General features: G+C 39.3%; 1 protein-coding gene across 8 annotated transcripts in view; it reads right to left on the bottom strand.

Annotated features, from left to right (window-relative positions):
- The window catches only part of CEP350 (centrosomal protein 350), a 78,071-nt gene that overhangs the window by 11,580 nt on the left and 40,886 nt on the right, over positions 1-25,605 (bottom strand). For 5 of the 8 annotated variants that reach the window (XM_064454506.1, XM_064454505.1, XM_064454509.1 and 2 more), the window contains 16 exons: positions 24,458-24,624; positions 23,747-23,943; positions 23,014-23,198; positions 22,020-22,107; positions 21,495-21,641; positions 20,567-20,724; positions 16,904-17,026; positions 13,097-13,296; positions 11,284-11,495; positions 9,894-10,038; positions 6,605-6,765; positions 5,993-6,132; positions 5,153-5,235; positions 2,374-4,457; positions 987-1,388; positions 753-899 (listed from right to left, as the gene is read on the bottom strand). In XM_064454506.1, the coding sequence (XP_064310576.1) occupies positions 753-899; positions 987-1,388; positions 2,374-4,457; positions 5,153-5,235; positions 5,993-6,132; positions 6,605-6,765; positions 9,894-10,038; positions 11,284-11,495; positions 13,097-13,296; positions 16,904-17,026; positions 20,567-20,724; positions 21,495-21,641; positions 22,020-22,107; positions 23,014-23,198; positions 23,747-23,943; positions 24,458-24,624 (4,639 nt within the window). The remainder of the gene's footprint in view (positions 1-752; positions 900-986; positions 1,389-2,373; positions 4,458-5,152; positions 5,236-5,992; positions 6,133-6,604; positions 6,766-9,893; positions 10,039-11,283; positions 11,496-13,096; positions 13,297-16,903; positions 17,027-20,566; positions 20,725-21,494; positions 21,642-22,019; positions 22,108-23,013; positions 23,199-23,746; positions 23,944-24,457; positions 24,625-25,605) is intronic. The other 3 variants (XM_064454511.1, XM_064454513.1, XM_064454508.1) reach the window with 2 other exon arrangements.

The following is a 25,605-nucleotide window of genomic DNA, read 5'->3' as shown; positions in this document are numbered from 1 at the left end:
ATACAGCATGTTAACTGTCTAGAAAAGATAGAAATAGTATCTTCAGCAGGTTAGTCAAAAGACAAACCACCCCCCAAATTTCAGAAGAAACAGCACAGGTGGAAATCTTCATTTGTGTCCTGAGGAGCTGTATGGAAGGTTCTTTGTTGCGTGCTTTTGGGGAGACAAGTTTTTTTGCCCAAGTGTCCAGCCCTGCAAGTTTACCCTAGGTCCAGTCAGGCTCTAGCTTTTTGGGGTTTTGTACTTTCTTGAGCACTACCACTAATAACAAGATACTTCCTCCGGCTTGCCTAATACAACAATGTCCTCACCAGTCAAATTCTGGGTCCCTCTGGGCAACTCCCACTGTACTCAGTGAGGTTGACAGAGGTGTGTCTGAGTAAAAAAATCCAACTCATCCCATTTGGCCTGACCCTACCATTGGACCCATCATGCCAATATACCCACACAGAGTTCCACTGAAATATGCTAAAGCAGCAGTCTGTCAGCATATCAATTTTGTATGACAAGGTCATCCTGGCAGTTCTGCACAGAGGACTGAGGTTTAAAAAGCAACTAGTACCAGCCAAAAGGACAGGGAGGCAAATCTGTTGAGTATGAAAGGACCATTTTGACACACTCCCTTTCAGGTTTGTAATCTCATTTCTCTTCTCACCTCATCCCTTGCTGGTTATACCTGTTAAGATCTTTAACACTCGGGCAAGTGCCAATATAATATTTTTCATCTCAGTTTCCCTGCACGACATCCCTACCTTGATTTCATCCAGATCATTTGGATCTTTTACTCGGCGAAAGTAAGCAGATGCGATCCTACATGGTTTCATCCAAATAGGCTGATTTAGATTAGGATCCTCAGCGAAGATTTCCCCAAAGATCTCTCTTGTTAAATCAAATACCACCTTAACAAAGAAAGAGGTAGAAGTTAAGGCTTCTGTTGTTCACGGTAAACATTAGAAGGGCAAGAACAAAATGCTTGAAGACTGTACCTTTTTATAAACCTGCTTGTTTATCATGTCTGTGTCCTGCTCTTTGAGGGTACTACTTAGATCTGTATGAAGGCTGAAACTTTGAAGATCATGACCTAGCTCTTTCAGTTTCCAGAGTTCCTCAGCTGCTGCGTGCACCATGCCTTCCACCTCCACTGCAGTGTGAGGCACTGCCAAAGGCTCCTCACACGGCTTTGTCGGCACTTTCTGTGGTTCCACCTTGGGCAGCACTGCTGGTTCCTCAGCTTGCTTCTGCTGGACCTTATGGGAACTCAGGCCATAGTCCTCATCAAACCAGTCTTGATCATCTCCCAGCACACTCAGGAGCTCCCGATTGAGCTCCAGCTCTGCCAGTCTCTTGGCAAGTTCTTCCTGACCGCTGGCACCAAACACTGGACTCTCCTGTGAATTAAGAGCCACAGAGTAAATATAAAAGTGATGTCACGCTGTTGTCTAACTCAACTTATATTTGTAAATGCTCTACTGATGTAATCAGCAATATATGCACAAATACTCTAGAAAAAAAATTAAATAGCCCACAGTAAAACTAGAAAGGTTTTGATTCAGATACCTGGGGTTTCTACCACTCCTGATGAATGCTTTCAGAGGGTTCCTATAGAGCTTAAAAGACTGTGCACCCTGCCCACTGTCTGTCCTAATGTTTAACTGTCTATGAAAGGCTGAGTGGTTTAAAAACCGATAGCATGACATACAACTTTTCAGCACTTACCAGCAGTCTCAAATCTAAATCAACAGCCTCAAAAGCTTTTAGCAGGTGATGGCTGTTCTAGTGACTGAGCAGTGAAATGGGCTGAAGCTTTCTGTGATGATAATATATTGAGATCAATGGCAAAGCAGACCGGTTTACTGGGATCTTCAGCAGAACTGCCAAGTCCTAGATCTGTATTATTAATGGTTGTTCTGGGGAAGCTTGAACTTCCACTACTCATTATACATTAGTTCAGTGGATAGAGCAGTCTGACACCCCAATGACCTCCACAACAACTAATTATATTTGAGGTTGATTATTTAATAACAAGAATAGGCAGAAGTAAGTTTAGAGTCTATAGTTTTTTGCCATTTTTAGAACAAAAACTGAGTGTAAGGATTAAATACAAATTGAACATGTAAGCAGAATGCAACCTAAACAAAGTATTTTCACTTTCATGTGCCAAAATGTGTCTTTTGGCCTGTAGGGCTACAAAAATAAGCTGTGAACTGGGATACACAAGAACATACATGTAGAAGACATACATACAGGCAATCTCCACATCACCTAACAGAACTTGGGAGAAAACAAACTGGTGCCACACAGCATTCCCAAGATTCAATCATCATCAAAGGAACAAGTGACTCTTAAAATCAGCACAAGATGTCTGTTACTCACTGGTCTGGGACACATGTCTGGAGAGGAAAGTTCTTCTCTTTCTTCTTCAAGATCAGAACTTAGAAAAAAGTTATTCAGTCCGTCTGGAATGTGCTTTTCTTCCTGCTGGGATGGGGCACTAGATTCCTCCTTCACATCACAGTGCTCCTGGTTGCTGAGCTGGATTTTCTCATTCCTAACCTTCTTTATTTGCTGTAACTGACTGACCGTGTCTTTCACAAAATCTTTAAGTAGACTGTCAGTCAGCAAACTGACCTTTTCCAGTTGGTCTTTTGACTTTTCTTCCTCTCTAAGAGGTAGTCTAAGCTGGGCTTCTAACTGGTTCTTTTCTTTTGTCAGCAAATCCAGAAGCGGAGTTGCAGGCTTCTCCGCAACTCCAGGAGAGAGATCATCTACCTTTTCAGCACACTCTTCCCCCAGTGTCTTCTGCCTCTCCAGCTTTTCAGAAAGGAAATCTGAGATGTCATCCAACTGAACAGTGGAAATCTCATCCACAACACCAGAAATGAGAGGAGCAAGGCTGGCCTCCTCTTTTACAGCATGCTTCAGATAATCCACCACTGACTGGTCTTGGGCAAGTGATTCAGTAGCCACAGAAATCTCCTTTATGCTCTTTGCTTTAGAAGACAACTCCTCATCAACCCTTCCCCCAGATGAGGCTTCTGAAACAGCTGTGTCTACAGGAGCTTTACCCTGGGAATTGCTCTCTGTTGCATCTCTGCTCTGGCTTTCATTGTCTTTGCCAGATTTGGAACTTCCTCTGTCTTTCTGCTCAGCTTTTTGTTGCTTCTCCAGTCTATCATCAAAGAATGAGTCTTCATCCTCGTTTGTGTCTAAATGGCTATCAATACTTTCTGTAATGTGAGAGATTTTTTGAGGAGGAGCAAAAATACCATGCTTTTCTTTGCAATCAAAATATTTAATACCATCATAAGTTCCATTATTGTTCCCTTCAGGTTTATCCAACTCCACACCAGCCCAAAACCCTTTGGCAAACTTAGTCAGACCTTTGAATCTCAATGTTCCAGGTTGGACTTTACTCACAAGTACTCTATCACCAAGGTTAAAATTTGGCAAACTATCCGTTTCTTCTGTGATCGAAACAGAGGCCCACAATCGTGATTCGGTAGGGGCCAGTTCTTGCTCCACATCTCTGCGTTCAGTATTTCTTATAAGTTCTGTTGGGGACTTAAGTTCCAATAACTTCTCTGAATGCATGCTGCCAGAGAGAGAGAAAGACCTGTCACTGAGGAATTCACTGATTTCGCCATCACTACCAAGGCTGGTGGATCGACTTCTGCTGGTTTGGGTGTGCTGTGAGCGCTCTGTCAGTGACTGAGCATCCCCGTTAGGAGAGAGAAGAGATGCTTCAAAGTCACCTTTGTAGCATTCCCCAGGAAGTGTTTCTTCAACTGATGCCTGTTTCCTGGAGGAGGATCCCTCAAAGTCTTCAAGATATGATGGCTCTTTTTGACTAAAGAGTTGTTCTGAAAGCAGATAACCTTTTTCCTCTGCTGATTTGCTCAGTTTGCGAGAAGGCTCTTCTACACTTCGGCCAGTTATAGGATCTTTATCTGCCAGCCTCTGTTCTAAAATTTCTTCCGTACCATGAAGACTTTCCACAGCCAAAGCAAAGAGATCCTTCTGAGAGTGTTTGTTTTCAGAACAGAGGACTTTCTTCTCAACGATTTCCAGTGAGCTCTCCTGTTCTTTATCTAATGTCAACAAAACATCAGAACTCTCTAAAGGCTTAACATGAGAACCATCAATCTCGTATTCCTCTGATTTTATGTATACCGAGTCTTCCTGAATCTCAGATTTATGACTGAAGGCAGCCTCATCATTGGATGCGTTTACCATATTGTTCATTGACCCATGGAATATCCTGCTAATGTCTTTCAGATCTTTGAGAAGAGAGGATGAGGGTACATTATCTAAGGAGTCACCAGATCCTGCTCTGGAATTCCTTGGTGACATTAAAACAGAGGAAAGCATTCCAGAAGGTTCTTCTGCATGAAGATCTGTCACAGCCACCTTCTTGGTGTGCACAGACACAGATCTCTCAGTTCTTGATGACAGAGCATCTCGAAGGAAAATAAAAAGTGAATTACAGCAAATTGTACAGCTTACATTGTTTTACTGAAAACTGTAACCATAGGCAACAAAATTAACATCAAGGTTTCTATGCTAAAAGAAGATACAAACTTGGAAATATATATTCCTAGCTATCCTATGAACACGGGCAACACTTTCAGTTCCAGGGGTTCTAACACTTTCTTGCCAATTCTGTTCCCGTACCAATATTTCATAATGCCACATAATACTGAGCTCTAGGTAAGGGCTCAGTTATTTGTTTGCAAGCTGTAAATTTAACCAAGATTAGAATGGCAGGTAATGATTAGATAATGATCAAGAGCAAAACATTGAAAAGTACCAAAAACCCCCCTATTCCTAAACTCTTCATTATTTTTGGTTTCCTTACTTTCCTCAAGTGATAAAGGAACAAGAAACAAAAGAAAGGAAAAAGGTTGTCACTTAATTATGGATTTACACAAACCTCAGCAAGAGTAAAACTAAATACTGAATAGGCAGGAAACACTGAAAGCAGAAGCCTACTCAGTAAAAATAGTAAAAAACATAGCTCGATAATTATGGTTTTATGAAGTCTGCATCCTCTCTTAAAACCTCTTATTGAACGAAGAAAGGAAAGGTTAAAGAATTTTAAAACAGTCAGTCTTCAATATCTTCACCTGTAGTACAGATTCTTCCAGTTACCTACCTGCATGCTCTGAAATGGATTCCAAAGATGCTCTGGATCTCTCTGATTCAGCCAGCAATTTCCAGTTTTTAGCTGTCTCAGGCCTAAAGTTAAAAAAAATCAAATTGCATGAATCATGGTTACACCAGAGTGTGTTGTTTTGTGTTTTTTAAGTAGATAAAAAATGGCAATACAAGCATCTATAATTATAATACCACACCAGCGATAACAAACAGTTTGCTTCGTCAACACATTGTGACCTTAGAAAACAGGAATGGGGACAGAGAGGAGAATTTGGCAAGTCCTGGAAAGTAATTTTTAAAAAGACTAATCAAACTTTAAGCCTTTTTTGCAGCCAAAACAAGAGAAGAAGAAAATAACTTTTTTTTTTTTAAATGCACTAAAATTGCACCATCTGCTGGAGCAAATGGAACACTTAAAAATACAGTAGGAAGTGAAGAAATCAGCTGAATTCTCTACCTTTTAAAACCTAAGATCTAAACCACATTTAAGCTGCAAAGATGAATGATGTGCCTCACACAGTGCAGCAGGCATAACGAGTGACCAAAATGGGAAAAAATTCCTCCAGGTCTGTAATCCATACAACCATTTGGCACAATTCTTTCACAATTGAAGATTATTGTTCAGAAAGAACCTCAAAATAGGACCTGAAAGGCTGGGCAGGACAAAAGTGAGATGCATACAGTTACAGGGACAGTACATCTTTATCTGTTTTGGGTCTGCCACTGTCCAGTGCGTTAAGGAAGAGCAGTTACCAGCTTTCACTGCACTCGTGGTTTCTGATAAATCAGTATTCACTGCCGTTTCAGCATAATCTCTAAAAGAAGAAATGCCAGTTACCTATGGAGTGGTGGTGCCTTGATCTTAGGTTTTTCAGCAGCAGCTGAGGATGGAGTTTTAATCTGAGGTTTGGCTGTGGGTGATGCCTCCAGGTCTTGGCTCAGCTCTGCTTCAGTCTTCTTGATAAACTCATCATACGACTGCACATGGAAAACAGTTACGGCTGTTAGTCTACTAAGCTACAACTACAATTCAGCAATCAAAACCTATTAAATGAATAAAGAACACACTTGGTTTCTCTGTAAAGTGATCTATTTAATTTCCTAAAGCTCTACAGTTGTGAATCCTAGAAATTTTAATATTTCACTTTCAAAAACAAATTACGTCGGCATCACTCTTTAATCCAAGCCAGGATACTAATGTGTATAAGCCCCTGAACACTGCTAGTAATCCATTAAAGATTTAAAGATTTAAAAGGGAATAGCATTTTTGCCTCAAGGCTCTGGTTCATTACTGCAAACCGTTAAATAGCCAGAACACAGTCCTACTTCTATCAAAATAATGTGTCTTTCACAGCTGTTGACACAATATTCTGCCAACAGCATCCATACTATAATGATTTATCCAAGGCTAACGATCTTTTACTTCACCCTTCTTCCTATTTTTCCTAACCTCCAGTTGTTTGATCAAACTGGCTTCCTGGGCCTTCAGTCTCTCTTTTTGTCTTTTTTTCTGTTCCTTTTTCAGCTGGTAAACCACAGACTTCCTTTTCCGTAGTTCATCCTTCAGGGCCCTGATTCTTCCTTCGATGTCACTTTGATCAGATGTGGTTTCTGAAAAGGTTTAGTTTTAGTCTTTGTGAGCTTGCACCTCACAAAACAGTTCTACACAAAGCAACAGACAGTCTTTTATTTATGCCAACATTATATACATTTGTATCCATATATATCATATATTTGTATTATGATATACAATTCATACAAATTATCGTCCAGGTAAAAGATCAAATAATTTAATGTCAGCATGTTAATCTTAACATCATAAGACTCAAAGTGGGATCTCAGATTTACCACACAACTATGTAACATGAAAAAATGTTGCATCTTATTTAATTTAGAAGAGAAAGGCTCTGATACATACAGTTACTTGTTCACATCAACTGCCCATGTTTATGCTACTACCTCATTAGCTGCTTATCACGTCAACTGTTGCAGAAGTTAACTTTTTTCTGACATACTTAAAAATATGACAACTCAAAGATACATACAAAAAAATATTCTGAAGTATTTGTTTACAATCACAATATACAGCTTCAAGTTACAGGGTACACTTCATTGATGAGAATTTCACTTGGAACAGAGGACTCCAAAAAAAGTTTAGGTTTCTGGCCAGTTCAGATTTTCTGCCACATAGACTAAATACATCTATGAAATGGAGAGCTGACTGGTCAACAGTTGGAAGGAAAGTCAATCTGAAAAATGCAGAGATTTCCACTATTGTCAGGCCTCAGGATGACAATTTATTCAGGGTGAATGGGGGTAGTGTTGAGCTTAGATACATGGTGGACTACTCAATAATAGCTCATACAAAACTACCTGGCATATCTTTGCTCCAAGTTCAGTTTTACAGACCCTCCTATGATGCCATTACTGACTGCAGCTATCTTCCACCTCAACAATTTTTTTCTTAACCATTATCCTTAATAATTTTAGTAAGATCTCCTCCATTGCTCTCCATCCCTAGAACTCCCTGCAACTTGTTCTTCCAGTCCTCCTGATGTTGTACTACCTCTTTTCCATTGGGACACCGTCCTCAGATACTTAGATCCATTCTCTGCATGATAACCCCATTCTACCAGTAACTCTGCTTCTTTCGTTTTTTCTGCTGTAGCAAACTCTTAGTCTCTCAGACCTCTCAAGACTCTATAGAGAGACTGCCTTAAGTGTCTCATTACTTATTCTTCTCCACCCACCTGATTACATCCACTTGTTTCTTGTTTTAAATGTATACCAACATAGTGCAAAACAACATCCTTGTCCCAGATTGGTGCTGCCACAATTAGGCATCAAAAACTTTTCTTTTCTGAAGTCAAGAAACCACCATAATGAAGGATTTCATCATCAACAACAGTCAGTAAATACAATCAAACTACTGTATTCTTTTTCCATTAACAACTGTCGTTAATCACTTAGAGAGTTAAACCTCCCCCCGCAAAAAAAAAAACAAACAAAAAACAACAAACCAAAAAAACCCAAAAACCCACACACAAAAAACCCCACCCAAACAGCCCAAAAGGGATGGAATTGCACTTGCTAATCAGGAGTACTTCATGATGGCACTGTAACTAACAACTCCTCCCGAATAGTAAGTGACTACTACGTAATTATAGCTTTTCTTGATCAACTCATAAGGGAAAGATCTGCACATGCCTTCATCCTTGACAATCTTGTCTACGCATGCATTGGACTTACGTAGCAATGACTTCATTACTACTCAGCAGCTTGGAAGATTTGTCTCTTTACACTGGAATGATTTATTGTGAAACCAGCACCATCCTGATCAACTTCCCACCTCTTATACCTTTCTTCAGCATTGGACAACAAAGATTACAAATACTTTATTTTTAAAAAAGCTTGTTTTAATGATCACTGTTGCCTACTCTACTTTTCATAATGGCTTCCTCATGTGGTTTCTCAGTCAGAGCTTGAAAGTAACTTTATCAAGCTGCCGAATTCTTCCCTGTGTTGCAAGCTGCCTCTGGACAGAATCCCAATACAAATTACTCAGTGCAAATACCTAGGTGCTATGTATTCATTTTCTCTATCCAGCAGGAGAATAACTGCCTCGAAATTACTGTGTTTCTATTGCACTTACATATATATTAACAAAAAAACCAAACACAAAAGATTATGCTCGCTACATCAAGCGCCACAAAGAGCGGATGCGCACACGTGGCAGTAAGTTATCTGTCAATCACAACCAGCAGCCAGCACATACAACAGAACCACCTAATTCTTTTTCCACTAAAGACTTACTGATCATTTAGGGAATTAAAAAAAAAAAGCAGGAAAACGCTATCTCATTTGCTAATAGGTATTTTATTATGAGATATCAACTGCACTGTGGAATACAAGATGTTTTAGAGAATAAAAGCACAGGAAGGTTCAAAACAGACTTTGCAGCCTAACAGAGCCGATGATGGTGACCCACTGAATGGTGGCTCTGGAAGTCCTGCAATCCACATGACGAACAGACTGTGAGAGCACACCAGGGAAAGAACTGCTCTGTACCAGTTCACTTCTAGTATTCTCTCCCTCAGCATTTACTGGTAGACAGCTTGGATACTGGATAAAAAACCTGCGATAAAGAGTCCCCATAGTAGAACTTGTATTTTATAGCTCAAAATGCAATCTTTGCCTATTTTACTGCACACAGTTCAAATCCTCCTCCAAAAATAAAAACAAATGTCCTGAAGTATCCATTCATTCTGCGCATGCCAGCGCAGAACCAACAGGCTCGCTCATACTGCCATAACAACAGAGCTAAACTACTTCTGGAGCCAGGCTGTGTTCAGAAGGAGCATGATCATGTTCATATGCTGCTCAACCATATTTTGCTTTCTTACAACATGAAGGGTGGAGGAGTGTCACCAGCTAACTTGGTATTTTTAAATTCTAGGACTACCTTAACTATTGACTCTTACCTTCTTCACACCTGTTCACAGGAACCTGCACTGCTTTCTAAAAGAAGAGATAATATATAGACCTTCTTACATTAAGACCTTCTTACGCTGAAGCGATCCAATTACATAATGGGAAAATACTCCCATAAAACCCCAAACCTTGGCAATTTCCAGGTATTTCTCTCTGCCTCCACACATCTATATCTGCATTTCAAGTTTACTTGTTAAAAGAAAAAGCTTTGAAAAAGCAGTTTAAACCCAAGCAGATATTACACGTACCTGACTGCGTCATAGATAAGGATTCATCAGACCAGTTGTAAGATATCTGATGAGACTTCACAGGTGAACGTAGCTGTCCTCCAGTTCTATGGCTGCCTTTGCTGGAATCTTGCTTTGATACAGATATGCTGCTTTTGGGAGGAGACTATGGGAAAAGGACAAATAAGCAATTACTTGTAAAGGTCAGCTTGAAAGTAGGAGATCATTGTCATCAGGCATGAGTTACAAGGAAAGAGCAGCATGACTAGAGAACACCTCATAAGCAGTGGTACCTATCCAGCCATCTTAAGACAACTTTAATCTCAGTTTGCTAGACAACAAAACAAAAATACCAAGAGCAGCAATAACTGACTGCTTGCTTTGAGCTTAGATTTCAGTAAACCTGCTTAGACTAGTCTATTACTACCTAAGTGAACTGACATGGTTCTGACTCACAGGTGTTCAATACAGTTTATGTAATCTTACTTGGTAACAACCACGGCAATAAGAACCCATACTAAATATATCTGTGAAAGCAGAAGGACCATTTCATGTAAGAGGTGTAAGATGCCATTCTAAATCAAGAAAACAGAGCACTCTTTCTCTGTAGCCAGGCAAAAAATTCTAAGAGCAAATATTCTTCCAAAATGCTCTTACTGCTGCAACATTATACCACAAACCTTTAACACACCCTGAACACAACCTCTAGCACATATTAGACATTATACCTTGCTATCTTCTCAAACTTTCCAATAAAGTATTTGTAATAATTCTAGGTGAGCAGCTCTTTTACCCCACAGACACTGTATTTTTGGTCTCACTGAGCACAGGGCAAAGTTATCAGGATGAAACTTACCAAAATTATGAACCAAGAAGAAATAACAGTTGGAATAGAATAAGTCAGAATTCACTAGCAAGCAGACAATCTGAAACCCAAAGCATTGTGCGTGGTGTTACAGCTCTGCTCTTCATCCTATAGCTATACTTTGGGATACATTACTTGTGAGTAAAGCAGAGTGGAAAAACAGAGCATAGCTTCCATGGCCTCAAAGAATTTATACAATGGTAACAAGCTAGCCTACAGCTAATTCACACTTGTAAACTGGGTCAGTGTTCCACCACTTAATACTGCATACCTACGTGACATACGCAAAACATTTTGCAAGACTACCCACAAGTTTAAAAATATCTGAACTCTGTGCTGAAGCAATTTTTCCACAAGACTTCAAAGACCATATCTGATCTCAATGTTTACTCGCAGTAATATAAAATGGTATTGCAAACATAGCGAATAGTTTAATCTCTGCTTTGACAACTAGGTTGGCTATACTTACTACTCCGATAGCCTTTTACAAAGGTAGGAATATATATGTGTGTGTGTGTATATATATAGCATAAAAAGCTCACTCACAAGTTTGCTAGGTGAGGTAGAGGACTTAAACTCTTCAGAATAAACCACTTCTTCATTAGTTATATTCTGATCTGGGCTTTCTGGCTGTCCATGGCCCATAGTCTCCGATGGGACAGACTCAGCAGCTAGACTGCCAAGATCTTCTGGGATAGAGCTTTCACTGTTCAGATGAGAGCAAGAAGGCACTGGAGACTCCTCTTCACTAGCTGTTTCTGAGATCAAATAACGAGAGAAAAAAACCAAAGTGCCTAAGAACATGCACTGTCTTATATGTCTTCAGAGATACTTCTGCCTGTATATAAAGTAGTAACTGCTACCAACACATGTCAAATTGATAAGTGTTATTTCACTCACCTAGACAACAAGGATGGAATATTTAGCAAGAACAAGCATGTTTACCAGAGAACTATCATTTAAGACTACCAAACGTTCTTAGTGATTGCTGAATGTCTAAAAATAAAAGGGTTTTCAGGATATTCTAACGTTTTCCAGACAACACACTCCAAAAAGATCATTAGGGAAACCTGTCCTTCCAGTTGACCATACAACAGCAGGAGTCACTATTAGTCTAAAGAAGTCATGAAGAAGCATATAATCTGCAAGCCAGATCTTGAATTTAAAACTGATTGCTTCCTTTACAGTAGTTGCAGAACACATTTTGATGCTATGATTTCATCATGAGTCTCTCAGCTGGCAACAAGTAAAATAATAAGTTGGGATTTCAATATTCCTGTATACTAAATTCTGCAGGAGTCACAGGATTACTGAAGCAGCCATGGATAACTATTCAATATTTGAGCAAAGGCTGGGGAGAACTTCTAAAGCAGGGCTGTGCTCTGATGCTTACTGGTAGATATAATTAATAGAAAGCAAGTGCGTTTTCTCATCTGTTGATGAGAATTCAGCATTCATGCTGAATTTTTGTTCATTGGAACTTACTGACTCGTACACATATAATCTTTAAAATGTCTTACAATGCCTAAAATCCACATGATTATTTTCAGTAACAAGTGTAACAGAGCATAATTCTGAATTCCCTTTGCACAGTCAAAGGTCATGCTGCCTGCTTTCAGCAAAGTGGGAAAAAAAGGAAAATTGATTATTTCTAGAACAATCCCTAAAGTTTCATTATTTTCTCCCACTGCAATCCAGTTCTCTGTGCTTCATGCTGAAAGTATGGTTCACTTAAGACAAACGAGCAAAGCTGTAGCTCCCAAAATCTGGGAACTTATTTTTCCTCATGATAGGATAATTTATACCAATTACATCCTAGCACAGTTCAGCACAGTTGCAGATTTCAAACAGTTATACTGCACTAACAACAGAGGGAATTAAAAAATGGTTTTGATTTTCTGAAAACACAGACAAGGGGAAAGCAGCCCCTGATAAGAGCCATCCTCGCCAACAGTAACAAGGCTAACAGGATAGATACTCAAACAGTGCTATAGGGGAAAACTGTTTTAACAGAGTAAATTCAGAAAACGATCAGCAAAAGATCATGCAGTATTTTTGTTCTGAAAGACAGAAATATAGTGTAACTGTATTTAGAAACGTCTGATGGGCCTATGCTGCACTGTTCATTTGAGAAGATACACAGCAAAAGAGGAATACACATTTAACTAAGGTGTAGAAAGGCTAACAAGGCAACAGAAGGCAGTAAAGAGTGCAGAAATTGAGGTCCTAAGAGTGTCCAGAGAAGGACCACCACCACCGAAACATCAAAAAAGGAAGAAAGGGCAAACCTAAGCAATCATTGTGTCAAATTATGCTTTACTCTTGTCGTTTGCATAACTTCCCCCCCTCTTCCTATTACCTTTGGGCTCAGTTCTCTGATCCCCCAGGTCTTTCTTGGCTATTTTGGTTTTGAGCAGCTCTTTGTCCCAGGCAGCTAGAGCCTGCTTTTCTATTTGCCGTATTTCTGCTTCCTCTGCATCCAGGCGGCGTTTCCACTCCAACAGCTCTTCAGCATGTTGTCGACGCTGCATCAGCTTCTGTTCTCGCTTAGTTAGGAACCTGACAGACAGAGCATGAGACAATGGGAAAACAGCAAGCCACACTGAGAGGTCCCAACACCCAGGTGCTCTGTTGCCACAAATCCCAGAATTATAGCTGTTCAAATTGTTTTCTAGGATAGCACCCACGCTAACTGCTATCTCCCAAACTTCTGATGTGCTGCTGAAAAAAACCCAAACAACTAGATGAGGTTTTTTCTTTGCAGTAAGTAAAGGCTACAACATACTGTAAACATACTGCTTACATTTTAAAGATCTTCAACATCATTAAAAGTGCTGCTAACTATTCACTAAAATGAACAAGTTCCCAATTTCAGGACGTAGAAAGTACCTGTGGTATTAAACTGGAACCCTCAAGAAAGCAGTATGAAAAAATTAACCTTTCTTTTTGGTAATCCCAATGACAGAAAAACTGTAACCCCAGCTGCTCCACAGTTCTTTCCAAATACGTAATTATAAGAGAAGGTTATTGTGTATTAATAGTTCTCCTGAATTACTAGAATTTTTATCCTCATCCTTTAAGCATCATCTCTATGGATTGCCACACTTAGAATGTTAATTGTCAGCTGACAGCATCAAGCGAGAAAGGATGCAGGACTGTTTTTCCAAGCTACTAACAAATCTGCCTACTAATTTAAGAGTAGACAAAAAGTAAAGCTCATTTTGAAAATGAGCCTTTTTTTTTCCCTTTCTGACAAAGATCTCTTAAGTGATCCATGAAACCCCAGAAATGGGAAATTCTTTGACAACTTCATAGGTATGAATGTTTGTGTACACATACTAGTTCTCTTTGCCAGCTCTTGAACATTATCTCTCACCTTATTTCTAAAAATTGAAGTAACCAAGACCACAGCATTTAACCTTTAAGATAGTAAATGGAAGCAAGTTGAACATCAATTGCACACTACTTCCTCTGACAAGTCAAGTCCATAGAAGAGTGTACAGCAATCCATTCATCTCCTACACCGAAATTTTTAAGGTATCACAGAATCAATCTGTAGAAAATACATGGTTTGCCAGCTGGAGCAAGAGTTCGTCACTGGTACAGAATGTGTGGTGCCTAAAAAGGCAGCCTTCAAAGACTTGTGATATTTTGCTTTGCCAATGCCTTTGTAATTTGTAATTTTTAAGCCATCCCAAGGACTTAGCATCAAAGTTTTTAAGCTGCAAAGCAGATAATAATTTCATTTTTGCTTTTTAAGCTCCCGTGTTTCAAAAAACCCTTTTATTTACAGAGACTGTAATGACCAGCTGGCTAATCTGCAGGTCTCGCCTGCTAAGGGACATTTCTTGTTTGCTCACTTAGTTCTCATTCTGTTGCCTGGGAAACTGAGCTGGCAGTTGATCAGAAAGGTTAGGATTCAGATAAGTCCTTCTCTAAGACAGATTCAGATAAGGTAGACAAGTTATGATGTGAAGATAAAAAGTTTCAGAAGCCAGTAAGGTATGCCCACAATCTTCTTTCCTACGGTCAAAACAAAAGCAGGTGAAAAACAGAAGCACCTCAGTCTCTGGAACACATGCCACCTTCAAGCTGATGGATTCCACAGTTTTGTGCATTAGTTTATCACTTTCTATAGACAAACGTTAAACATTGTCTGCTCTTAGGCAAACCCAACAGATTAATATAATTAACAAACTAGACTTCCAACAGTAATTGCATTACGAACATGACATGAACAGTCATGCTTATGTTGTCCTTCACCAGCACTATCAGATTTATCAACTCTTACTGAAAGATACACACCAGTTCCAATTAGTCTAGTAGATCATGTATTTGGAACTCGTTACGGAGATCATTATTACATGACCTCAGTGCAAAGGACAACTTTTTCTTCTTCCTTCACCTGCTGTTTGATTTCATGAGAATGTCTGAATCTTCACAGTTTACTGCATCTTGAGGGTGGCAAGTCCAGTTGAAATAAAAATGGAAGAGAAAGGCTGAAATAAATGGATTCAAAAGATTACAACTCCTTAAAAGCAGATGACAAATGAATTAACCCAGAATACCACAAACAGAAGAAGAATTAACTAACTGACCATGAAACAGATCACCACACAATGACTACTTAATAAGCAAGGTAAGTCAAAAGAAGTGATGGGTGAGAAACAGGGTTTCAATGTACAGGAAGAGGATGACTAAAGCAGCATGGCTAAAGATGCGGACCTTTTTATAACCCTGGGGTTTAAAAGGTCAGAGCCACAAGGTAGCATACCTGCTGCCTTAATATTTACTACAGTCTAGAGGGTTCCAGTTGCAACACCACGGGTACATATTTATCCTCAAAAGCAGGGGTGCCTTCACAGAAAAAAAAAATATGCAAAAACACACCTGGCATCTATGAAACTGGAAATATGGGAGAGCAAAGAAGAAGCAGCATTCAGATTACACCAGCATGATTTTAGAGTCTAACTATTTCTATGGTGCTAACATCATACATTTTATCCATCCATTCCAAATTATCACCGGAAGCATTAACCCAGTGCACTAACCTGTACCGGTACATTTATAACCAAGGTATATCGACTTTAAGCCCAAAGTAGACAGTTTCAGCAGCTATTCTGTTGTGACCAGACACATAGACCAGAATCATCTAATGGTTTGGGTTCAAAGGGATCATCTAGTCCCACCACCCTATCATGGGCTGGGACACCTTTCACTAGATCAGTTGGTTCAAAACCCCATCCAGCCTGACCCTGAACACTTCCAGGGATGGGGCATCCACAACTTCTCTGGGCAGCCTGTTCCAGTGTCTCACCATCTTCATCTAAATCTTAATCATCTTTATCTACATCTGCTCTCTCTTAGCCTAAAACTGCTACCCCTGGGCCTGTCACTACAGGCCCTGGTAAAAAGTCTCTCTCCACTTTCCTTACAAGCCTACTTTACATATTGAAAAGCTGCAATAACACCTCCCCAGAGCCTTCTCTTCCCTAGGCTGACTAACCCTCAACTCTCTCAGCCTTTCTTCATAGGATAGGTATCCCAGCCCTCTGATCATTTTTTGTGGTCCTCCTCTGGACCCACTCTAACAGGTCCATGTCTTTCTTGTACTGGGGACCCCAGAACTCGATGCAGTACTCCAGGTGGGGTCCCCTGAGAGCAGAATAGAGGGGAAGCATCACCTTCCTTCACCTGCTGGCCACGCTTTTGACGCAGCCCAGGATACAGCTGGCTTTCTGGGCTGCAAGTGCACATTGCCAGCTCATATCCTACTTTTTGTCCACCAGCATCCCCAAGTCCTTCTCTGTAGGGTTGTTCTCAATCCATTCATCCCTCAGGCTGTATTGATACTGGGGATTGCCCTGACCCAGATGCTGGACTTGTTGACCTTCATGAGGTTCACACTGGCCCACTCCTCAAGCCTGTCAAGGTCTCTCTGGACAGCATCCCCCCCCTCTAGGGAATCAGCTGCACCACTCAGCTTGCTGTTGCCCACAAACTTGCTGAGGGTGCACCCAATCCCACTGCCTATGTTATTAATAAAGGTCTGGAAACAGCAAGGGAAGAGTCAAAAACGTTCACTGATTAAGAACCTCTTCATTTTCTAGGGCTGAACAGAGCATGCTCTATCAAAGAGTCTATCACTTGAGAAAGATACAGTTACCTGACCAATTGGTTGTAGATATACAGCTGGAATTTGGGGTGGAGGTTGGGAAAACAGACACTGAGAGAGGCCCAGTGGTGAGACGTAAAGACAGAGAAGAAGTAGTGAACAGGAGAGCAGTGTCTACAAAATAAGGAGGAAGAGTTTAAAACTAGAGATAGCAAAAAAGGCAGAAAGAACGAGAAAAGGATAGCATCTAGTAAAGAACTTTAAAATTAATTGCATTTAACATTGTATAGTTATTACCCAACATCTGAAGTTGAAAAACTATACACTGTTATGCACAAGGTAACAGCACACATACACTTAGAGCACTTCATTTCCTGTTAATTAAAGGCAAGCTACTTTCACACTGCTGTATTTTTCTTTAAACTTTGGAAGTTTTATTACTTTGATGCAGACTTCCACGTGCATTGGTTAATATAACTCAACCTGAACTTTTAGCAACTCCTGCTATTCTAACTGTCAATAGAGTATATTATTAGCATTAAATGGCATGCTGGTTTTGTGATATGAACAGCTTTCCTAGCCTGAAACCTTAAACACGTTTTCATTCACCTGCCAAAACCTCAGTAAAATTACTGCTCAAAAAGGTAAGCACCAGTGAAGGGGGAAGAAAAAAAAAGAGATTACATATATTTTTAAAACATGAGCAATTCCAGGAGAAGTTTGAGATATACCTGTGATTCAACCTCTAGCTGCTATTTTGATTTTTTCACAACAAAGTGCAGACTTGGTCCCAGAATATTCACGTATCGCCTCCTTCATTTGACTACTAACTGCAGAAAAATCATGCCTATTGTTTAAAAAAAAACTCCATAAACTTACAGCTGATCTTAAAATGGTACTTCCTAATGAATTACCATTTTAAGCTAATTCCTCCTGAATCATCGTATTTATAGAAAAATATCATGCTCCGTATAGCTCTATCAACTACAATGCAAAGTAAGAAGCATTATTAAGGAAAAGCAAAAGAAAATGAGCATTTAATCAGTACTTCTATTGCACAGATTATCATTAAAGTGCATATGCAAGGAAAGCAAGGGGAAAGTGGTTAATTCTCTTTGACAGAGCATGCTCCTGTTCACATGCAGGCCACACAGATTGATCAACTGAAACAAACAGAACTACTCTTTCATTCCCCTTTTAGCAGAAGAGAAATATTAAAGCTGCCTCATAAGTAAAAAAGCCAAAAGAATTTTCTCTTTGCTAAGGAGTATAGCAAATCCAGCATAGCAGGGTTTCCTAATTCCTTTTCCAGTTTCTTTGCATTTGTCATTCAGCTGCTTTTGTTTTGCAGTATCTCGCCATCTGAGTGATTCCCTTCAAATAGCAGCTTCCTAGCATTACACCCCAAACCAAAGGTCTTACTCTATTATGTTAATAACGTTCTTATGCGTTCACAGATAAGGACATTAAAAAAAACCCCAAGTTGGCACTGTTTTTCAATCAATAAGCACCGTTATCGTTATCAAAATACCTGCAGATGGTGTGCAAAAATTATACAACTAGGAAGATAGAGTTCTAGAGAATCATTTATGTTTACAGAAAATACTACTTCCTTTAAACATATATAGCAGCCCAAGATAAAACCACCAAAACAAAACACATGACCAAATACATTACATCACACAATTCCCACTTGTTCCTCCTAAAAGCAATTAAAGTATCTTTAAGGGTAAAACATACCTTGTATCTACTACTATCCCTTGTAATAGTAAGAACAATTACTTATTAATATGTAATTCTTTCTGTAATCATAAGTGTTGTTTAGAAATGAAGGCACTTTGAAAAAAATAAGATTTCGAAACCAATATTGACAAGAACACTACTTGGTAAAAGAAAGTATAGGAAGTCTTGAATACAAAAGTGTATTTGTCATCTCATAGTATTAATACAAGCTCAAAATTCACATGCTGTAACTTGGTTTTGTAACACTATTATCACTATTTGACCTTTTGCATGCCAAATCTCTGGTGAAAAAAATAAAGACCCTATTTTTAACAACAACAAAAAAAGGACTAGAAGAAAAATCTTGTTTTCTTGAAACCTGAGAAGTCAACATGGCCTACAGAGCACATCCTTTTCAAGTCCCCATCTTATGCCATTTACCAACCTCAAAACATACTTTGAGAAAGAGTTTGCAGCTATAATGATAGGGTGGTTTTCACATGACTTGGAATGCCACGAGTTTAGTCTTGGTAATATGACATTTCAAAAACTTGAAATCGTTTGTGATTTTGACTCTTCAATTTACCAGATCCTACCAGAAGAGTATGAACAAAATAGCAATCAATTCAGGCTAGAATATGAAGGCCATGTAACTAGAATATGGTTTTGGTTTTTTCATACTTACACCAAGTCCTCACTTACTACTACTGTTTATCTTCATCATGTACAAATACATGCAAGCATGGCAAATGTGCTTCTAAAATGATTGCAAGCAAATATGATGCTAAGAAGTCACAGACAGCTTGCCTTTACAAATGGCAGTGCTTGCTTTTTGATGTTTAATCTAGCTGTGTTAGGAGTCTCAAGAGAGAAAACATTACAAAGATCACCCATATGGACTAAAATATAGTGACCTACCTTGGTTATAAGTTAAAAAATAGTTTAAGCAAAGACTATTCCTTGTGGTAACTGGCAGAGGGCAGACTTTTAATGGGTTAGTCTCAAATAAGAATTTAAGGTTTCAAACTAAAAAGGACATGCTAGTGAAGCATTTGGGATGTTTAATACGGACAAAATAATTCCTACACTGAAAAGATGCAGAAAAAAATTTTGATTCAAAACAATTTAACAGGTGAAATCAACAGATTCAGTCTTAGTTTTCACACCCAGGAACTGCATATATACTTCATTATTTCCTTTTAAGACTAACTTATGGAGCACACAGGAGGAAAAGAAAGGCCTTATTAACTGCCTGTCTTCTCAAGTCACACACACAGAACTTCCATTAATTAAGAAAATACTTACCAAATTAATCCCCAGCTGATTTTAATGCAATTAGAATTGAAACTCAGCAGCTGAATAATAAGGCAGAAAAGAAACCACATGCCCGACAAGCTCAATGACTTTCTGTGAGCCAGATGTCACTCAGTTACTAGTTTTTGCATAAGACTATTCCTATTTATAACTTATATTTCAATTCAAGATAAAAATTGGTACTGTAATTTCAGAGTCTCACTCCCTATATTTTTTCCCTCTAAAATAAAAGGGGAGATACAAAATACAGGCACCACTTTGACTGCATGTCTCTCATTGCAAGAGGAACCCTGACAAAATGTACCATGAAGCTGGAGCCCATCCAAGTTCCTTGTATGCACAAACATCAAAATCTCTTGAACTGATGTGCTTTTACTGACTCTACCAAGTACAAAGAACATTAAAACAAATCTTCTACAATAAAACCTTGCCAACTAACAGTGTTTGAACCTCGGTATTCATGCAAGAATTGTAGCCTTTAAAATATTATAATCAAAGATTAATATAGTTCTATTAATGCTTCCAATCAGCTATTTTTCAGGCAACTTGGACCGAAGTGTATGTGATATCAATACCTCTGTAATTTTTAATGGCCATTTTTAGTGCAGACAGTGGCCAAACCAACTCGTTCTATTAAAATAGTAAACTTTTGTATAAGAAAAAAAAAAAATTAGTTACTTTTCATCCATTCTGCTGCGCATTTTTTTAAGTTTCTGCATAATGCTACTAGTCTCACTGCTGGAGATTGAGATTGGGGAAGGGCTGCGTGTTTCTGCATCAGTTGGAAGAGGGCTAGAACCATTGCTCTGCTTGATGTCATCCTCACTGTGAAGTTCCTGCAATTAAGTGTTAAACAAAACAAAAAACCAACATTGAAAGTAGGAAAAGTTATTCTACCACCTTTTTAAAAATTGTGTTAATTTAGGTTATTTCTCCCAAGAGCACATCAAAGACTACTTCAGATAAGTCCGTCCACCTGCAGATTTGACTGAATTTTCCAACTTCCTGTTTATTTGACACAGTTTTTAGTACACCCTTTTTCTCCATGATTTCTTCCCTAACTGTATCTAGAACAAAAACCCCACCACAATTCAGTTACCCAAACAGGAAACCAACCCTTATTATTCTACTACTATTAAACCTGTGTTTCTTCAAAATTTGGTACAGGGGCAGACAGTTATCAAAACCCCTTTTGCTCTCTCATAAAGCTGATGCAAGAAACAGTGTAAATACACTAACACACACACAAAGCAGCAAGTGTTGGGTTTAGTGCTTACATTTAGTAGTTTGGGATCTGACAAATAACACAAAATCAGCATCAAAAGACCTGATACTCCCAAAGTCATTACTTAAGCTTGAGAATTAACAATCACCACCTACTGCCCAGTTGAAACAAAACATAACTTCTCCAAATGCATTTCCTTAAATAATGCTTTAAAGAAATTAAACATAAAATTGCTGAGATAAAGATAAGACCACTTGAGGCATACAAAACTTCCAAGTGATAGAGCCAATTTAATAGCTTTCCATTCCTGTAGACATTGAAGTCAAATACCAGCTGCATGGCCAAAGAGGGAAGACTCCAGCTTCTCTACTGCACACTTACCAGCTTGTTTTCTCCTGCACACTTTAGTTTTTCCTGCAGTTTCATTGTAGTCTGACGGATTCGTTCTATTTCCGCCTGCTGTTTAAGGATCAGTTGTCTCTCCTTCCGAGCAGCCTTGTTAGCCTCTTGAAGACGCTTAATTTCTGCCTTTTACATATAAAAGATTAAGCATAAGAACCGTGACAGCTCTCAAGAACACATTTTAAAATCTGCCACAGTGTCCATGCTGTGCGTTTAAAATTACTGAAATTAGATGATGAAGTAACTAGCCTGAACTTCCGCAGCGAACAACAGAAGATCAATTAATACATCTAAGTCTCACCCAGTGAGATTACTGATACAGAAGGATCCTTTTAAAACAATGTGTTAAATACTGCAAATAGAACTTATTGGTAAGAAACACTGCTAGCTTCCTGTCCAAAAGTCTGGTATAGAGTTTTCTCAACTCTTAGCTTTTACAGTGTCTGAAACATTTAATGGCTATATAGGAGTTTCAACAGGATTTTCCTAAAGGGCATCAGTTACCTTCTCCTGCTGTAATCTCAACAGCAGACCACGCTGCCTCTTTCGAATAGGAGGCATTTTATCATCCTCTCCCTTGTCTCTCAAATGCCTGCAAATAGATTGGAAGAAAGGATTAAATAAGAAAAAAAGTGTGCAACAATGACCCTTTTACTCTTCAAAGTGAAAAAAAAAGGTTTTTTTTCCTAACCTGCAGAAGAGTATATGCCCGTACTTAACCACTAGAATTCTCTATAGTGGAATATTTTGTACTGTTTAGTCAAAGACACACACAGTCAAAAGGCCACTGCAGTAATATGAGATCTCACATGAATCGGCATAAGTTCTGCAGAGGTAGCATGCTCACCATTTGAGAAAGACAAAAGAAAGGACACTTGGGTGACTACCTCACAGTCCTTCATCAAACCCACAATGATAAGCAGTTGGAAGAAAGCATCTGGTGAACAATGGTACAGAGTGACCATAGAAAAGTATTATCGATTAAATCTGGCCACCACTGTTTAGTAGCACCACGAAGTACTTCAAGTGGCATTCCAGAACAAAGCATACGTTAGGCTGGAAAGAAATCATTAAGGACAACACATATCCAGATTCACAAAATTTGGCCTGAGTCAACTAAAATGACCTCAGGTAGACATCAAGCATATGAAGTTCTAGCTGTTTGACAGTTTTATACATTCTTGATTTATAACTTGTAATTTTTGGGAACTACCTTCTCTGACCAACAACAAACATCTGATGTTCTACTGTTTCAATGAAATTCTCTTTTACCAAACCCCATTCAACGTAAACATCAAAGCACGCTTACAAACTGGGTTCTGTTCCTTCCAAGTGACAGTAACATTTGTATAGATTATGGATGTCAGAAGACTTGTTCAACCATTGATACTTAAGGGAGGGGTGGGGTGGAAGAAAAATCTTACATTAAAAAAAATAAATCAAGTAAAGTATAAGAAAATGATCAGTCAGCAACAGTATAGATTCAGAGCTGTCTTACTTCTTTTGGTGTTCCAGCCAAGCTAATTCAGCCTTGGTCTTCTCTTTCAGAGCTTTCTCCCGGAGCCGAAGCAGCGAGGACTGATGAGCTGCTCGCATTTCCTCCTCTTTCATGTACTGTCTTACCATCTCCATGGTAAATTTAGAGAAACTATCTTGCCCCCCTGAGAACGGCATGCTTAGCTCCTGGAAGGCAGGACAGATTTGGCATGATTTGATAATACAGACATTCCAAGTCTTTTTTCAGTTACAAAGTGCGTGTGTGTCATCAGAGATACACACACAAAAAGAGCTATAAGAAGGGAAGCTGTTTTTTCTCTCTGAGCTTTGTGCAGACCAGCTTTTTCTGCCCTGGCTGCATGACAGTTTTGGGATGTCCTCTCTTGGGCCAGAGAGATGAAGCATCCTCTCTGTACTTCCCAGCTGTGCATAGGCATAGTAGGAAGACTTAATCCACTGGGTTTTTATAACCTACATCAAAAAGTCACTCCTCTTCTCCAAAGCCACAAGAGAACAGGTAGAGACCTGGATGGACAGTTCCATAAGTCACCGCACTTGTTCAACAGTGACATACAGCATGATTCATACAACTCTGTTTTGAGATGCTCAAGGAACCACAAGGAGGAAAAGAACCCTAAAGTTTGCGAACATGGCTAAGAATGGCTCCCTTGAAGCTCATCAGCTTAACCATCTCAGTTCAGTCAATTTACCTTTACTATGGTTGTCGGACCCACCTTGATAGATGACAGAGCTGTTTTTTCTGGGGATACTTCCTCATCAGAATCATCACGATTACCCCGTTTCTTCTCCAAGTTATTTCTGCGATGACTCTCAGAAGGCAACAAAGACCGAAAAGACTTTTCCTCAATCTCATCCTCTGTCATAGACTCATCAAATTTCAAGGAATACTCTGTTGCAACAGAAGCAGAATCTGAGGGAGAAATCAGAGAAGTGGTTTGATGCTCAGGTATGTTCCACAAAGGCAGCTTTACTCTGTCTCATCTCAATAATGTTAGGGGGGCAGGGAAGACAGGGAGATAATTAATTAGGAAAAACAGGTGTTTAGAAAAGAGTGACCTTGCATTAGGTCATGAAATACTGTTGTCTAGCTTAAAAAGGTGTAACAGACTTCTGTACAGAGGTATACTGGGGCTGCTGAAACATTTGGTGTTCAGCCTGCATATTCAGCAAGTGAACATTTGGCTACAGCTAGCACAGCAGAAAGCTGAATGGCCCACAGACTCCACCATTCTGATGCGCAGAATTTCAAAGGTTCCCACCTCACCATGCCATCCTCTGTTACCTCTTGAGAGGCTATCAATTCACCTGGGGCTCAGCTTTCTTCACACATAATCTCTCATTTATTTCTGAAACTAATTCTGAAACAGAGCCCCCCTCCCCTCTTACCACCCTCAGATTCATCATACACATATAGTACAGCAAACCTTTTTCATCTGGCAGTGATAAAATACTATCACTCGGCAAGGAATCATCCACACCAGTTTGAGCCTGCTCTTCAATACTGCTAGTTATCTTTTCACGACGGGAAAGCTTTTTCTCATTCTCCTTAGAAGATGGAACTGAAGGACTCTCTTGGCGGCTGCTGGTACTACTACGTTATCAAGAGATAATGCTTTTAAAAATTATTTTGCACATTTCAAAATATTTATATTACATTACTACTGTACATAACCATGACTAACATCCTCACAACAACCGACACGCAGAGGGTTTGGTTTTGTTTCTGAAATGCAGTTTGGCTACTTTAAAATTCCAAACCTCATCAAGCTGCTGACTGACAGTGGAACTTGTTGTTTTTAATCTACCTTAGAATGCAAGTGGTTTGTAGGTATGCACACCCTCTACCTGGAAATGAGTACTGGTAATAAAACATTGCAAACATCTCTCCTTACAGTTTTTAAAAGGAGGAGCAAGATAGCGATATGTTTTAAATTAGAAGAACTACTGAGGACAAAATCATTCCAGTTGGTCAAGATCAGAGAAGGGCTGTGACAAATTTCATGGGACCTAACTAGATCAGGTAGGTGAACAGGAAACAAAACACCTAAAATCCAGTATTCCACACAAACTAGATAGCAAGAAGTAACACCAGAAATGAGTCAAATCTAAACCTCAAGCAAGCAGCACTCCAGGCACTTCATGTAAAATCTCAAGCCAGTGCAAAGCAGCAGTGAAAAAACCCCAAACCCTAACAAAATGGCCCGATATACAGAGAGAATAGAAAGTAATGCACATTCCAGAGTAGGCAGTTCTACAGGTCCCTGCGCTGCATTTCCAGAACATATGCTCCAGCCTATGTTCTAGTCCATTTCAAAAATCACACGGAGCAAAATGAGAAGGGCACAAAATGCAAATATTTAGGACAGTGAAAAAGACTCAGATAAACAGAGACTTGAAGTGACTTTTTGGTTACACACATGATGCAACAGAAGTATGCAAGTAGGCTGCAGAACAGAAATCAGAATTATCTCAGCTCAACAATTTGTGAAGATATTTCATCCAACCAAAGTCAAGGCCACATCCAAGTTCTGGACACCTGCAAGGACAGAAGATCCCACAGCCTCCCAATACT

The sequence above is a fragment of the Phalacrocorax carbo genome, chromosome 6, assembly GCF_963921805.1.
Source record: "Phalacrocorax carbo chromosome 6, bPhaCar2.1, whole genome shotgun sequence".
In the NCBI taxonomy this organism is placed as follows: Eukaryota; Metazoa; Chordata; class Aves; order Suliformes; family Phalacrocoracidae; genus Phalacrocorax; species Phalacrocorax carbo.
The sequence above is the reverse complement of the archived record's forward strand: the minus strand, read 5'-3'. Positions and strand labels throughout refer to the sequence as shown.